Source organism: Crocodylus porosus, unplaced genomic scaffold, assembly GCF_001723895.1.
Source record: "Crocodylus porosus isolate Cpor-Errol unplaced genomic scaffold, CroPor_comp1, whole genome shotgun sequence".
NCBI classification, from domain to species: domain Eukaryota; kingdom Metazoa; phylum Chordata; order Crocodylia; family Crocodylidae; genus Crocodylus; species Crocodylus porosus.
Window position 1 is genome coordinate 172,020,338 of NW_017728906.1, and position 17,583 is coordinate 172,037,920.

A 17,583-nucleotide genomic window follows, 5' to 3' on the forward strand; every position below is an offset into this window, starting at 1 on the left:
GCACCGTAAAATAAAGCCCCAGTGCTCACTGGGTGCTGCTGGGCAGGGGGCGATCCCCACTGCCTCACGCTGCATGGGGGGGGCTCTGCATGAGCCCCCTTGAACCCCTGCTCCCCCAGCCTCTCCACGGCTGTCCCTCCAGCCAGAGTCTGGCACTTAAAGGGAAAAAAAAAGCCAAGAAAAGCTCCTGATGCAGCTTCGGGGGGGTTGTGCAGAGCCCCCCATGTGACAGGGGGCAGCAGGGATTGCCCTCCATTGGCAGGAGCAGTGAGTTCTGGGGTTTCTTCAGGGTTTTTTTTTTTTTTCCTTAAAGGGCCGGAGCTGGCCTGTGCAGGGAACCTGTGAGGAGGGGGTTCAGGGGCTTGTGCAGAGCCCCCCGCATGCGGTGGGGAAGGCAGCAGGGGTGGCCCTCCGCCCAGCATCACCTGAGCTGGGGCTTTTTTTTCCCCCAAGTGCTGGGAGCTGGGGTGGGTAGATCAGCCACTGCAGGGCTGGGAGACCGGGCGGGGGATGGGCCCAGCCCAGCTGATTCAGAGATTCAGCTGCTGCTGAATCTCCAAATCTGATTTGGCCGAATCAAATCAGGACAGTGATTCAAATCACCGAATTGAATCACTGTCCCCCGAATCAGCCGACTATGAAGCGAATACTAGCTGCTTCACACAGGCCTAGTAAATACCACAGTAACTAAGTGAAATGTCAAAGGCTAGTAGGCAAAGTCAGGTGTTCTTGTTTTAAATTTAATTAGCTTTAGCCCTTGAGGCTTGATGCAGTGAAGCAGTGTGAATAAGCTGAGAACTTTAATTTCATAAGTTTATTTATTCTTTTAGACATGAAGAAGAGCACCGACGTCGTGAAGAAGAGATGTTACGCCAGCGAGAACAGGAAGAACTCAGACGGCAGCAGGAAGGAGGGTTTAAACCAAATTTCATGGACAATGTAAGTAGAATCTTTGCTTAACATCTCAAGTGTAAAGTAAAAAAAATAAGGTTGGTCTGGCATGACTGTCCCTGTATTCTCTAGGAGGACCAGATGGATGTGATTTCTTCCTGTCTGCTCTTACTCTTGCATCTTTTGAATAGTGCTACTTTTTTACAGCAAAATGATAGCAGTTCATTTTTATGGCCCATTTCTCGCATTGCAGTTTTGTCTTTGGTACATAATGACAAATACTCTCTCTTCTCCCAGTGACTCAGGATTTCAGCTAATAGAAAGTGTATAAATATTTATATATTTACACATTCAGGACCTCATCTCTTGTATAAATTTGCTCTCCCAGCAATACCACTTTTCTTCAAGGGTCAAACATATTTCCCATATTTTCTCTGGGCTGCATCCAAATGGAGAGTTGCATTGGTTTGGTTAAAGTTGTGAATTTTAAATTTGTTTATACTGGTGCAGACCTCTGTTTGGACATTTTTCTTTTGGTTTATGTTAAGTTTATCTGAATCAGTAAGCAGCTCTTAAAAAGAAGTGTCCACACAAGGGTTTATGCAGGTTTTAATATATAAGAAAAAGGATGTAAACAGGGTATAAGATTGCTGCCCACCTTGAATCTACTATAACTAGTAGAGTGAGAATATAATTTTCTTCAAAACCCTTCTAGCTAAACACTCAAGAAAACCTAAAAAGAAGAAAAATGTTCTTTTCTTCTATTGTGAATGCATTGGGTTTTTAAAATTCTGCTTTTTTACATTAGTAATTTAGGTCTGGTCTGCTCTTGGAAGAAAGGTGCCTGGAAAAATAGTGAAGCAGTGACATCACAAAAGAATGTCTGGTATATACAGAATTATTGTTTTGATTTGGTTAAGGGTGTAACTAAGACCACTTGGATACTTAAAATAAAGGGTATCCATGCCTTACATGGATGGAACTGTTTTTGAAGGGAACTGAGCTTTATGAGTATCAGTTTGCTTTACACCATTACGATGACTGCCACACTTACGTAGTTTGTGCCAGCATTTTAACTTGACTTTTAATTTGAGGGAAACATTTTAACTTGACATGAAGTGGTACTATTCATTGTGTAGCTATTGGCTTAGCTGTTAAAAACATCAAAAAGTGTTTAATTGATTTCATGTTTTTTTGGAAAGGAACATAATCTTTTGTAAACATTCAGGTTTATCACATTTTCTGTTATATGACTGATGAAAGTATATTTGTGTTCTAAAACATCTTGAGAAATTTTTCAGAAAACTTAGGCAGGTTCCTTCCTGGAGAGATGTGTGGGAGAGGGAAAACAAAGCTGGATCAATAAGTTATTAAGGTTATTTTTAAGCGGGTATCTGGATGTGGCGTTGCTACCTGCTAGTAGAGTTTTTGGCCAGTTTAACTAGTTGAAATTGATTACATCACCAAAAAGAAGTTTTCAGCAGAGAGTTGGTTTTTGTTTTTTTGCTGGTTTTCACTTGCATACATCCTTGCATTGTGAAAAAAGATACACGTAAGGATTAAGCATTTATTTTTTCTTTAGGGTAATAGAGGATATAAGATGCAACAGTTTTTATAAGTCAGGTGGTTAAAAGTTGATACCTTTTGTGTGCATTTATAAATTTATTATGATACTGTCGCAGAGCACTCGGGTGCCCTGCGCGTGAGAGCAGAAGAATGGCTTGGGAGAGACCCCTAGTGGCAAGAAGGGGGAGGCTCAGCTGCCAGTCACTAGGGCAGCCAGAGTCATAGGCGCAGGTTGCTAGGCCAGTCGGTGGGGCCAGCTGACAGGAAGGGGCAGGGCCTGGCTCATATAAGCCCAGGCAGGAGGGCAGTTCCCCTGTGGCAATGGAGGGAGGAGGGGCTCAGCTGGTACAGACAGAGGGGAGAACTCTGACTGTGAGCGTCCCCTGGTCGCTGCTGGGGTTGGAGTGTTTTCCTGGTAGGGATTGAATGTTGTTTGGCTGGACGGTCTAGCTTTTTATGCTGTAGCATAGGGGTTTTGTGTTTTTGTGTTTACTGTTTTAACTGGAGGACCGGGTGAGGCTATTAGGGGTTGGAGGAGGCCTCATAGGGGGGACTCCATGGTAGCGTGGGGATCCTTGCGCCAGAGAGGGCACAGCATTTGAGGTGCATTGGCCCCAGCCCCAGAGCAAGGGGGGCAGTAAGGAACGGGAAGCCCCCAGAGCAAGGGGGGGCAGCAGGAAGCCCCTGAGAGAGAAGGCAAGGACCACATTAGTACCATCTGCAAGGCTTGGGCTGTAGTGTAGGAGTGGAAAAGGAGCTGCAGGTAGCGCCCCCTGGCACTGGGGCGTATAAAGTGGGCAGCCTCCTGCTAATTACATCAGTCAACTAATCAATTAAGATCAAGGCATGGCAGGCGAGTAAGCAGGAGGTTGGCCCGTAACAGGAGAGCGGAGCCACCAATAGAACAGGCTCCAGTAGAGATGCTCCTGTCACAGGTACACGGTTAGAAACTTAGAACATTTTGAATTTTGTGGTGTCTTACAGTTGCGTAATATGATTTTATAAGGCTGGAAGGGGACCTCTAATTTAACTCCCTGGTCAAGGAAGGATCATCTCTATCTAAACCATCCTTTTCAAGTTCTGTTCTAAGCTATTCCTAAAGCTATATGATTGACTCTGTTGTACAACTACAAGGCATATTGGCCAAAGACATGAAAAGTACCCTAATCTGCTACAATTAAAGCAGGGGGATGTGGGCCGTTAGTGACCTGGTGCTACCAAATTTTAGTAAATTTAGCTGCAATTTGCATTTAATCTCAAGATTTACAACATAAGATCTGTTACATACAGCATTCATTTTATGTAACTACAGCCTTAAACGTGTTTGATACATACTACAGGTCCTGTTATTTCAGTGATATTTGGCCCATCTTCAAAGGAGAAGCGCTGAACACCAAACTGAATGTAGCTTGATGATTACTGTGTCATATATGCACTTATTACACAATTATAAAGGTTAGGATGACTTTCCAGGTAGAATAAGCCTGAAGCATTTCAAAATATTTTTGAAAAAATTGTGATTGTTCTGCTGAGGTCCATCCTGTTTTATCAATTTCTGATAATTGGAAACTAATAGTCTGCTGCAGAAAACATGTATTCAGAAGTATATCACTGCTAAAATTGATCTGAATTATGCTATATATTGTTATGAATACATGTTATATTTTCAAATGGGAATGTTACATGAACTTAAACGACAGTTCTGTAAAATGCTTTGAAAGAGTTGATTTTGTTTAGTCAGTTGTAGTGATTCTTCTGTTGTTGTGATATGTTGGCTTTTACTGAAATAGCTTAATTTAAAATGCAAAAAAAAAAAGAATGGAAATCGTATGCCCCTTTTACTATTTCCTTTACTAGTAGTTTTCATTGTAGGGGACTTATGTCATTCTTGAATATGGAAGATGAAACGAGTTTCATAGATAGCTACTTAAGTTCTAACATATCAATGAGATTCTTCATTGAAAAGTATGCATTTTGGAGTAGACCAGAAATGTGAACCACTGTTACTGGATACTGTGAAAAAATGTATTTAATGGAATATCTACCATCATCTTGACAATTTCTTCTTTAATCAAATTATTTTAGTTGTCTGAAATTTGTTATTTTTAGTGTAATATTTGTGGGGGGGGATTTTACTATATCAGAACTTCATAATGGGTTTCCCAGCCTACTTAAATGGCATATTTCTTAATCTTTAGAGCATCATGTATTTTCTATGGAAGGAAATGATAATCTATTTCTAATACTTGTTTTTGTTTCTTAAAAGCTTTGAAAAAGTAAGCTTCCTTCACTTATATCCTATCCTTTTTCACTGTTCAGTTTAAAAGAAGGACCTAAATGGTAAGTGTAATGGCCACCCAGAGACTGTTATATCAAACTACCTTCATTTATTTATGACTTTCCCGGTCTTTTTACTTTCAAATTTGTAAACTCCAATCTTTTTCATTGTGTTTTGCCTTATTTTGAGAAGAAAATTCTTGCACACTCTAGTCAGTACACTTTGGAAATTAATATATTCAGTTGCCTGTAGAAGTTTTGTTTTATTTTTAATTGACAAAAATTGTAAACAGTGCTACAGAGCTGTTCATTTGCTGTACTTCCTTGATATGATAGTTGAAGTTTTACCATGTTTGTAGCCTGGTAGTACTGGCATTAGGGACAGCCCAGAGATGTTCAAAGAATTTACTTCAATATTTTTTTTTAATGGAGTGAGACTTGTCTTTAAATTTAAAGTTTTAAAAAGTTTCATATCTCTCACTTGACTTTCTAAGAGCTAATCATTATACAATGTTGTTATAGTTGGCAGTTCACTACATAAATTTTAGTTTTGAAATCTGTTTTATTCTTTTCTCCTTTATCTTTTCAGGTATCTGCTAGTTTGCATAAATACTGTATTTTGCTAGAAGGAGAACTTATTTACAGTGGGTAGCAAATATAGCAATTTATTTTCCATCACCTCATGTTTACTTGTTTAAAAGCAATATTTTCTAATTTAAACACAGTTAATTTATAGGCTATTCAATAGTAAATGGTTGGCATCCAGGTTTGAGTGGCTTTTAAAATTAAGGTTGTAGGTTTGTGTATCAGAATATTTTCACCAGATGTTCATTTCAGTGCATAAAAGCTGCTTTTAATTCAGTGCACTGATTTAATGAGGGATTGTTCTGATCAAGCACCAGAAAAAAATCTGAATCTTCTTATCAGGTCAACAAAAACCTGCAAAATAAGCAAGGTTGGTATTCTTAGATTTGGATGTGACCCAACCATAACTCTATAGCAGTGGCATAAAACAATTGTAACGTGACCAGATGAATATTGTAACTTGATGAAATGTTAAATGCAATAATTTAGCAGTGACTTCTAGAGCAGATTTTTAAAATTTAAAAAGGGACTTATGACGCAGACTTTAAGTAAAATGGTCAGTGATACACAAGTCCTGTTGCTAAAAGTGACATAGGTACTTAAATGATTGAAGGCATAGACATATGCACAGTATACCATGTGAAAAAAGGGGGTAGGACTTCAGCTGCTCCATGGGAACATCTTGTTTGTGTGCTCTCATCTCAGAGTAACTGGAAGTAAAATTGCCTTAGATTAGGCCTCAGTGAAAGAGTAAGATGACATGGCTTACCTTGTACTCACAAGAGGTAAAAACTGTATGCAGTGTAGTTACCACAGAGCAGCTGAACTGTGGTACAGGTGTGGCATATCTCCTTTTATTGAATGGTAAATTGTCTATATGTCTCCTTGAAATTCCATAGATTTATATTCCTAAATGCTTGACTCTTCTAAAGTTCTCTTAATCATTTGTGTTTCTTTGGTCTGTTTTAAAAATCATGGTAACTCTAGATTTTGGTTGACTTCCTAGGTAACAGCTCTACTGTTCAGATATGTTCCATAAGTACTGGAAGAAGGAGCCAAACACAGCAGCAGCAGAGATTGCTTGAATAGTCGAGGCCAAAGCTGCTTGTAGGTTAGAAGCCCTAATAAGACTTGAATGGAATATAGCATGGAAACAGTATAGTACAGTCTTCCCTGCCCCTCAAGAATACTATAAAGTTGTTTGCTTATTTTTTTTGAAAGAGTTTGGATTAAAAAAAAAAGCATTTCTGTAGCCTTCATTTTCTTCCCACCACGATCTAAATCTCAGCCCTCTTGGTAGGAGTGAAGGTTTCCTGCATTAGCTGCTGCTGTGGCTGGCTTTGCTTCTTGTGGATATGCATGCAGATGAACGTGAATAACAAGCATGAGTTCTGCTTATGAGAAGACAAATGGAGAGGGTCTGTTGAAGTCCCTTAATATCTAGGGAACAGGGCTGAATACTAGTGCAACCTGATCCTTATTTACAGAAAAGAAGAAAAGGCTATATTTGTGACTAGAACTATCTATTTTTTTTCCTTCTTTCTAAAAATCTCATTAACCATAAGCATCTTGAATTCTCATTGTATGGAGTATTTTTAACCCAGTTTGTCCTTTGAAGACGTTTAGGTGGTTGTACAATAAATCCTCAGGTACAAAGGTCACTAAACATCTGCAAGTGTGTGACTGACAAAAAGCAGATAGATTTGCTGTATCATGGGAAAAGTAGCAGCTTTTCAGACCTGGACTTATCCCTGGTTATCTGGGACGTCATGACTGTAGGCTGTGTTCGCCAGCATAAACAGCTGCAAAGTTAAACAAGCTGTCTTATAAAAGGTTTATTGAAGAGTTTCACTTTGATGAATTGCCTTCTCTTTGCAGTACAGTTGGAATACTACTGGTGCACAAAATGACACGTGTTCATGTTGACATCTTAACAGTTTTATGGACTTCTTAAAACTGGATTCTGGAAATACAATTAACAGTAAATGTATATTTAAATTAAACCAATGAAACAATGTACAAGAGTCCTGCTATCTTGCAGTGGTTTATTCTTCTCATTAATATTATTTCCTATGAATAAGGCAAATTGTGTTTGATCAATGTCTGACATATTTGTATGTTTCTTTGTAGGCAAGTTTGATTGTTTGGGGGTGGCATTAAAATGCTTTCTTTCCGAAAGACGATGGTGATGGACTTTGCAGGGCAAATGCTTAGATCTTCATATTGTATTTCTTCCATGCACAAAACTCCACGTGGAATGCTTGCTCTGGCTTGCTAAGGATGACAATGTTGTAACAGTTCCTAAGTATTAAGACTACGTCTGCTTTATTCAAAAAACAGACGAACAAAAAAGCAGTTTCAAGACTGCAGAATAATTGCAGAACTTGCGATTAGTGTTGTTGTGTTTACCAAAAATAGGTAAGGACATCACGGATAAATAATGCAGATGCCAGCATAATTTTTATTTAGTCTTAGCCATGTTTATATAATATGTTTTTATTATATACATTTTGCTTGGTAAAACTTTTAAAGGTGAGAGAACTTTCTAATGTATTAAATGTAATTTGTTTCCTGATTGTTCAAATAGTATTTTAAGCAGGTTTGAAACTGATTTTACAATTTGGATTTCTCAGTAACCTGTGTCCCAAATATTAATTTTCAGCAATATGATAGCTGCCAGCCCCTGTCCCTGCAATGCCTACTTTTGACAAAATTTTTAATTTCACTGGTAACTTACTATTTTCATATGATTAAGTATGTGTTTAGAACACAATATGAGCCGACACTGAGCATAACTATAAAACACATGGCCTATATGGGGTAAACAATCTGGGAACTTACCACAAGGATAAATTAGTGCAGCCTGTCTGAATAAGATACAGTTCCCATTGTGCTCAGTCTCCCCAAGTCTGTCACCTTTTCAGGTCATGATGAGCCACTACATTGCAAATTTACCATACAGTATGATAAATCATGAACCTTTTGTCTTTGGATTAATATGCATAGTACTTTATATAAGTAGATACAAAAGTGCTGCTTAAATGTGTCTTTATGGAATACCTGTACTCAAACTTGTAGCGGCCTCAAAAAAGTTAAATTAATCAATTTTGCTTAAATTCTGGATGAGTTATATTTTCTTAAGCATGTTCATCTCAAAGTCATTGTTTTCAAATTTGCTTCTCACTTCCACGTGCTTAGAGATACTAGGGTCTAGTAGTCCAGGCAGAGAGAGGAGCTGCAGGGGGGAAAATTTAAGAGGGTAAGGAACAAGATTTATTTTTCCTGCTGTAGCAGTGGGAGTGGGGCGAATTTCAGACAAACTTCCAACAATTAAATGCAATATCTGGAAAATTGTTTTTAAAAATTACAAATTATTAGGGTGTCATCTTATATTCAAGTAAATAAAGTAAGATTTATTTTTGTTTTGTGTCCAAAATTCTAATACCTATGCAGAATATTTTAAAACAAAAATGTATGTACTTTTTACATATTTCAAACCTTTCACGTGACCATATAAATCAAGTAAACTTAGAAATATGTTGTCAGTCCATACATACTAATCATTTATCTGTATCCTGTAATGGGCAGGAGCACCCTGATATATATGGAAGTCTCTAGTCAAAATTCAGGCATTCCTTAATTTCTTCTCGGGGTCCAAGGGTTCTTTTTTGCATCATGCTGGCTGAACAAGAATATCACATCTCTAATTATTCCTCTCCTAAATATTCGCATCTGATTCTCTTCATACATTTTCTTTTGTCGTGGCTGATAAATAGAGAAAATTGAAGGAGAAACTCTTAGAATGCAGTTCTTGTGTAGGGCAGGCAGTGCAACTCGAGCAACTCTGGGTTATTAAACATGAACTGTACACAGCTCTAGTATATCATCAGAGCCGTGAATAGCGGTTCTTAGATAATTTACTGATAATAGAAAGACTTTGGATATCTTGCTTGCTGTATATGGTGTTATGAGATTTGTTTATTTAGTTTCTCCTGTCTCAATCATTTGATGTTGTGTAATCAAATGTTATAATTTAATTTGACCATTCACAACCAACTGTCAAACCCTGTACATAATGTACTGTTAATTGGCAGTTGTTCCTGCTGTTTGGACAAGTCATTTTACATTAGACAGTCATTGGCTTAAAAGAAAAACCCCAAGCCATCAGATTGCCAAGTAATAGAAACCAGGACCCCAGTCTTCCTATCCCACTGAAGTTCCTTAGTCATTAGACATGCTCACATGCTGTAGTGTTTCTTACTGGCTGGCTGTACATTTTTGCCTTTATGACTTGTCCTTTGAAACTACCTCAAAGATTTCATAGACCTTAGGGACTGGAAGGGACCTCAGAAGATCATCAAGTCCAGCCCACTGCCATAAGGGCAGGAAGTCAGCTAGGGTCAAAGGATCCCAGCAAGATGTGTCCAGACACTTTTAGATCTCTCTCTCCGTTCTCTGTGTTCCAGGGCATCTGCCTTTGAATTGTTTAACCGAGAGACCTTACTCTTCATATTGACTATGTAGGGGTCCTGGGTGCCAAAATCTGGACAAATCACATCAATCTGCTTGGAAAATTAGCCATTCCAACTCAAGTGTAGGTGTCTTTGGAACCTCCTTTCATTTGGCTCAAACGTTATTGTTGTTTGTTCGTTTGTTTGTTTGTTTTGCTTTGTGCTCCTTGATGTATACTCCTTGTTTGGTTTTGAGTAATCTCTTATTGAATCTTACCTGTACATTTTGAAATTGACTGCCTTTCTAGTCTGAAATCTCTAGTTTCCTGTTTTTGTAACCAGACAATGTTGTAAAATTGTTCTGATAGTATACTGTCTAGAGGAAGAATAGGTCATCTAGTTAGAAGAATATCATCCTTTACTTATTAATATTAAGTTCCCAAGTATCCAGTGTAGGAAGCTGTTCATATCAATCATTTATATCAGTAAACACATAATTTCTAAATCTGGGTCATTTGTTCAGATACAAGTATAGACTTCTTCACAGATGCCGGTCTCTGTTCCTAAGGTATGGAGTCCAGACCCTGAACACTAATTGTTTGGCACGCAAAAGTCTTAACTACTCAGAATCAAGAAGGTAAACCCATGGGAATTCTTGTATTTGTTACATTATGATTTTGTGACTGTCTTGACATGGAGTATAGTGCTGTCCTTAAAAATATCTTTTTTTTTATCTGAGGCTTTGATTATTATTGAATAGTATTTAATCACTACAGGCCTCAGTTCTCCACTATTACAGACCTCAACTTTATTATCATAGATGTCATATGTATCGCAGATTATTTGTTAGGAACTAACACACTTCTGCATTTAAGCCTGTGACCTGTGTAAAGAATGTGGAATTTTAATTCTTAGAAATCTGTGTTTAATCTTCCATTGGAGCCTATATGTTTTACTTTTTAAAATTTTCTTTAGGATTTTAATTCTGATTATCTTTGTCCTAAGTGAGCTAGCTGTTTTTTTTATTTAAAAACCTTTTTACATGACTCCTCTAACAAAAACATTTTGGTGAGGACTGTTTGTTCTAAGTGTTAAGATGATCTGATTCTTTTTCTTGATAGAATTGCCAAATTGTTTTAAAGGTTCCACAACTGTCAACCAAATGTATTAAAATTTGCTGTGGGGGGGCGGGGGGGGGAAGGCTGATTTCTGAAAGTTAGGCTTGCCCAACAAGAGGATACAAGGTTACTAGTTCAGATTGGTCTCTGTCCTGGAATCTGAAATTGTGTTTCTGCAGTATAAAATCTTATGCTTGAACACATTTGGGAGCCCTTAGCTGCTGCTAAATGCCACTAGGTAATCAGTGTAGATCAGAACAAGTCTTGTTCAGCATTGCCTTTTCTAACTTAAGTATTGCTGGATGTATTTTAAGATTTTTTTTAACCAAGACAAATTGAAAGAGATGACATCTGCCTGATAATTCTTTTCGGAGCTGCATTTTGGTCCTAAGTGTGTGCTGTTAGAGGTTTTAGAATCCCGTTCTTAGTTTGAGATTATATATATATGCCCTTCCCTATTGTTATGAACCACTCACTGTACTCAGCAGGGGTGTGTGAAATGGGCTGTATTTGATTCAGATTTGGCCCAAATCGGGGACAGCAATTTGATTAGTTGATTTGAATCATTGTCCCAATTGGATTCGGTGCTAATTTGGAGAATCAGCAATTCAGCCATAAACACACCTTTAAATGTTCTTTCTACATACCTTGAGGTACCAGGTGCAGCTTGTGAATGTTGTGCTGGTGGGGCAGATGGAGCATCCCACAGAAGCGCAGGGCAAACCTAAAAGTGGAGGGGAAGTACGTCTGGTCCACTTCCGGGTCAGCTGCCAAGCTTGTGGGGACCCTGACCAGGCACCCCCTTCCCCTCCCCCACTCAGTGATCAGTCTTGGGGGGATCCTGGGTGCTGCCCCAGACCTAGGAGGCGCCAGTCACCAAGCTGAGGGGGGTGGTCCCCCATGCACTCCCTGGCAGACCTGGAAGTGCTTCTGGTTCACTTCCAGGTCTGCTCCTGTGGAATGTTCCATCTGCCCCACCATCTTGGCATTCATGAGCTGCTTGGTACCTTGAGGTACGTAGAAAAAACATTTAAAGCTGTGTCTCTGTGTGAATCATCAAATCTTTCTGAATCTCTCTGAATCGATTCAGAGGGTTCTGTTTCAATTCAGAGAGATTAAAGGGTCTTCTGATTCGATTCGGAGATTCAGCCACAGAATCCGGCTGAATCAAATCGGTGACCAAAGCTTCACACAGCCCTAGTGGTTGTGATTCAGCAATAGACACAGCTTTAAATGTTTTTTCTGCATACCTTGAGGTACCAGGTGTGGCCTGTGAACATTTCGATGGCACCAGGGGAGTGGTCCCCTGCATGCTCCCCAGCAGACCTGGAAATGCTTCTGGTCCACTGCCGAGCACAGTGGGGGCCCCCTATCTGCCCCATTGTGTTCCTGTGGGACGTTCCATCTGCCCCAACATCTCAGCATTCACAAGCCACCTGATACCTTGAGGTATGTAGAAAAAACATTTAAAGCTGTGTCTCTGTGTGAATCATCAAATCTTTCCGAATCTCTCCTAATCAATTCAGAGGGTTCCAGTTCAATTCAGTGAGATTAAAGGGTCTCCTGATTTGATTAGGAGTCGGATATTTGGCCGTCAAATCGGGCCAGACCTCTGCCAAATCTGATCCGTGGCCGAAGCTTCGCACATCCCTAGTGCTCAGTCTTTAATTACGTTAAATTGTAAATTCTAGAGCAGCAGCCACATTGCCATGTAATTCCTGTCAGTGAGGCTCTTGAAGGTGATGTTGATTGCTGGATGCTACTTCCATATACAGCAAAAGCTACATTATCTAGCACCCATGGGAAATGTGGGTGCTGGATAACTAAACGTGCTAGTCATCTGAGAGGTGTTGCCTGGTTGGGCAAAGATGTCCCTCCTGGCGCATCCACGTCCCAGATTAACCGTGCTGCCCCCTTCTGCCTCTCGGCTGGTGTCATTTTTTGTGCTGGGGAAAAGGGACGGTGGGCTCCGTGCAGGCTGCTTTCCCCCAGGCTGTGGGGTTTGACAAAACCAGAAGTCCTGCATCTGGGTTCCCTTTTGCCGTGTTGACCAGTATGCCAGTTAAAAAAGCATGTTGGTTAATGAAGTGCTGGTTAATGCGGCTTTTACGGTATGTGATTATAATCACACTTACTTTTTGCAAAGCAACTTTAATGTTTGGATTAAAAATAAGGTTTTATACCTTGAAGTTTTGTATGGATTGGTGTGAGTAAGAGAGGATGTACTCTTTCAGTAGCAAATGATATTTTTTTCTTCATTTGGATTAATCCAAATCCTGAGCTTGACCCATATGTTTCTACTAACCTGTACTTTTATATAGTTTTTACTTGTACAGTTGGTTCTCCTGTGTAATGCATTATATCTTAAATTAAGATGCATTGCCATTTTAATTTTATTATTTTAATTAGCTTGCTTTTTCATTAGGGATTTGTTTTATAAACCTTTTAAAATATAATTTTTCATCTGTCAGGGTTGGAAAGGGATGGAGAGATGGGTTGGTATCTGACTTCCTAGCAGGAATATTTGTTTCACCATTGGTATGATCCATATATAATAGGTGTAGATAAAGTTCTGTATGTGTGGACTGACTGTATTCTTGTTAAAATGCTATTTATAAGTAAAATTATATTTTACTACATTTGTACTAAACACTTTGGTCTGCTACAATATTTTATGTACAAATTACCCTTTTTAAGGTAAAGGTTGCTATTTATGCTGAAATTATTGCTTAAGGACTTAATTGTAGAAGGCAGGGCTGGGTAGTAATGTACTTAATTGTAGTGACAGAAATGTGTTGCTACCTTTGTTTAGAAGTTTGGCTTTCAACTATATGTTGGCATTAAAAATTGTACTGCTTTGCAACTTAAAATTGGTTGCATAATAAATAATATTGTAAAAGATAATAGAAAACAAAATCTAAACAATACATGTAGTAGTTCCTGAATGGGTTTTTTCTCGTAGTTTTAATTTTTGAGTGAAAGATTACTGCTGTTTCATTCCAAAAAGAAACGCAGATTAGGTTTGTAAAATTATCTGAGGGGTGGGTGGTTTCATTAATTGTCCCATTTTAAGTACTCTTTGAATGTGATATTATCTAGACTAGGCATTGGCAATCTTTTGTCAGTTCAGGCAGCCCTTTGTGACCCACTCCCCATTACTTGGAGCTGCCAGCTGCCTGCTTTACCACTGAACCCCATCCCCTCTACAGTGGGAGTAGGTCCAGACATGGTAGAGCAACAGGCTCTATAGCAAAGTCATATGATATAGAAGGGATGGCTTATGTGGCACTGGTCCCCTGTGGAGAATCAACATGTTTGTAGGATGGATTTCGCTCATGAGCCATACGTTGCTGACTCCTGATAGTGCCAGAGTTGCATTTTTACACGTCTGTTGCATTTTTAGTCAGAGGTGACTTTCTTGTCCCATTGAGCTCCCAATCTATTGCATATTTTCAAAATAAACCTTATTATCCTATCACTGCATCTCAGACTTGACCAGATCTAGTGTTTCCTTTGTTTGAATCTGAAGATTTAGCTCAATCCTTTGTCAAGGATAGTGGAAATTGTTTTATGTATACAATATTGCATTGTTTGAAAGTTAAGAAATTTTTACTGTATTTCTGTACGTACAGGTGGTACAGTTAGTCCAGCTTTCTCTCTTACCGGGTATGACAGCTCTTCACCTCTGCAGCCTCCAAGAGTGGGGATTTGTGGAGTATGGCTTTAATGGAAAAGTTTGTGACTAAGGTTCTGTGAAAGTCATACATCCTCCATATTTCCACTTGAGTCCTCTGGTCTGTGTTTATATTCAGGTACTTAGACTAAATCTTTGATTAAATCAGAAAGCAGAGAAAGCGACTGGAGGTTAGTTTACAGTATAAAATCCTGTAATATTTAATCCTGAAAATTTGAACTTCACGATGGATGATGTGCTTGGATATATGGTGGATATTGCTTTCAGAGAACTATTTTTTTTTACAGGTAAGTAACTTAACCTTTTTCAAATTTATTTGTTAATTAGTAAATTGTCAAGAATAATTTTTACAAATGAGAAATTATTTGGTGCATGATATTTATTCGGTGTTCAAGTAGCAAAATATATGGTAAGATGGGTTATTGTTGTTGCATTTATTTTTCATGAATTAAAACTTTGGGGCAATAGAAATGAAGAAAGGAACATGAAGCTAGATGATAACATCCTGTTTCTTTGACTTGTGAGGCAGTTTTTGACAGCTGCTTTGGATCCAGAAAGGAGAGAAATGTTTACTTTTAATATTAGTCTTTTAAATTTGTCTTTGACAAATCATCACTCAAATAATTCAACTTCTGTAATTTAACTTCTGTTCTCTTGGGTTCTCATGACGTTTTCATTTTAGTAACACTTCCAGATTCCTTCTACGTGCACCATGAAATTTTAATGTAAATGTTTGTACAGTAAAAGCTGTGTTAATTGGCACTTTTTATTAGCTGGAAAAGGCAATTAACCGGCATCTGAGTAACGCAGGAAAAGCGAAACCACTTCCAGGGCACTTTCCGTTTCACTGCTGCAAGCTGAGTTTTTCTTCACTGCTTTTTTAGCCCACAGCCCAGAGCAAAGCAGCCTGCACAGGGAAAAAGCAGCTTGCACAGGGCCCCCCTCTCTGTCCCCCGGCACACTGACACTGGGGAATGCACCAGATGGTGCTCATTTCATTAACTGAAATAGTTCATTAACCGGCATCCCCCATTCTAGGGGGATGCCAGATAACAAGTTTTTACTGTAATAAACTCTGTAGCCTTGCCATGTTAACTGTACAGGAGTAAGAAAGGATACAACCCACATGTTTTTCTCTGTAGGTTAATTGTAGTTTTGAGGTACCAAGCCAGAGGCAGTCAGCGCAAGCTGTTTTGTAGTTTGGGTGAGCTAACCTTGTCTGGTGCAGAAACCAAGTTAGACATTGCATTCAATAACAGTAAAGGGACGTACAGAAGTATAAGTGATAATTCTATGGAGTATAACATTAGAAGCTGGAGGCTAACAACAGTCCTGTTCCTGCAACAAACCCTTGCTTTGAAAGCAAAGGTGTTCCTAAAGACAGTGTGTTTACTCTTACATACTTTATAGACATTCTTAATGTCAGATGAAGCTCAGGGTAATATAAAGTTTTCTTTGAGGGAGAGCTGCAAATCATCTGCATTTCTATATCTTGTATTCACTCATGTAATAGCTGTGTGTTTTCCTGAAATTTTGTTGCCAGAAACTAGGGTGCAGCCCTTAGATGGATGTCCTAGGGCAAGAGTGGGAGACACTTATTGCTAAAGGAAATCTCTAATGTTGTGCTTGAATAAATCTTCCCATCTTGCAAACAGGAAAGATGTGGAGAATAATATAACATATGATGTGTGTGTTCCTTTCTTCAAGAAATTGCATCTTTTTAAGAACAATATTTTCTTAATCTGTTTTTTAGAAATTTGGGCACAGCTATTACATTGTTTTATTTTTTCTTAAATGTCACGGCAGTATTCAAGAGTTTCTGTTACAAGAATGACAATTATATAAGTAAATATGTTAAATGATAATACAAGTTTTATTCATTATTGTGAGCATGTATATGCAGGTAGTGATGCATTATTGCCCTGTTTGCACCTTTTTCAAGAATTTATTGCACTTTTACATATAAATTGGAAGAAAAGTAAGTATTTTTCAACTACTTTGATAGTACATGAAGTTTGTTGCGATATTCTTTTTAACTGCATTGATGTGTTTTTACTCCATGAAATTTTGAAAAAATAGACCAACATCAATATCTTTGTGTGTAGTTGAGCTTTGTATTGTTAATATTTTGATAGGAATAAAAATATTCTGGGTGCATTCTTGAGAGAGAGGAAAACACAGTTGCTGTTTCAAAAGGCTTACACTAAGAAATAAGATTATAATGTGTAATTTGGTAGTTTGAAATTGTGGAAATGCATCTTTTATTAAAAAGTGATACCTACTATATTAAAAATGGTTTTGAAATATATAATAATAAGTATAATTCAGGGTATAAAACTAGAAAAGTAAAAAATATAGGATCCTTGTTTGAAAAGCAAAATGAAACTCTTATGATTTCACAGAATACATTTTCCCCCTGAGCAAACAAGTCTATAAAGTCCTGTAGGAAAATAAGACAGTCTGTCCAAAGTCCCTCATTTATAAATCAATTTATTTCTGATGACAGGGATGCAGTGAGATCAAAGCAAAAAAAATTGGGAAAGCTAGGATGCTGTTCCTGACTAATGGATGGTCACAGGCAAGGTCATTTGAGATTGGATTCTGCCCACTTTACTTACCTACATTAGTCCCTCATTCTGTGATTAAAAATGATAGACAGTGACTTCAAAGACAATGACTTCATCTTAGCCTGTTATGGAAGGTACTGTGAGAGCAAAATACTATTGTACTAAAAGAAGAGTAAGTGGGAGAAGCATTCTGGGAAGTGCCGAAATTAGAAATACATTATTCACAAATGGTTCATGGTACAGAAAAGCAATGAACAGGGGGAAGACTGAAATATAAAAACAAAGAATATACTAATCCCTCAATCTGGAATGAAGTTCTGTATTAACTCAACAGAATACTTGCTATAAAATTAATCTTTGCCTTACATTACAGAATCTACATTTTCTTGAATTAAGAGGAAAAGAAGCTTTTTCCACCCCATCCATTATCTTTA

General features: G+C 38.3%; 1 protein-coding gene across 2 annotated transcripts in view; it reads left to right on the plus strand.

Moving 5' to 3' along the window:
- The window catches only part of PSPC1 (paraspeckle component 1), a 55,861-nt gene that overhangs the window by 17,326 nt on the left and 20,952 nt on the right, over positions 1-17,583 (plus strand). Inside the window, exons 6-7 of one of the 2 annotated variants that reach the window (XM_019530209.1) lie at positions 831-939; positions 16,020-16,202. In XM_019530209.1, the coding sequence (XP_019385754.1) occupies positions 831-939; positions 16,020-16,187 (277 nt within the window). In that variant the 3' untranslated portion in view covers positions 16,188-16,202. Of the gene's footprint in view, positions 1-830; positions 940-16,019; positions 16,203-17,583 lie in introns of those variants that run through there. The other variant, XM_019530208.1, reaches the window with a different exon arrangement.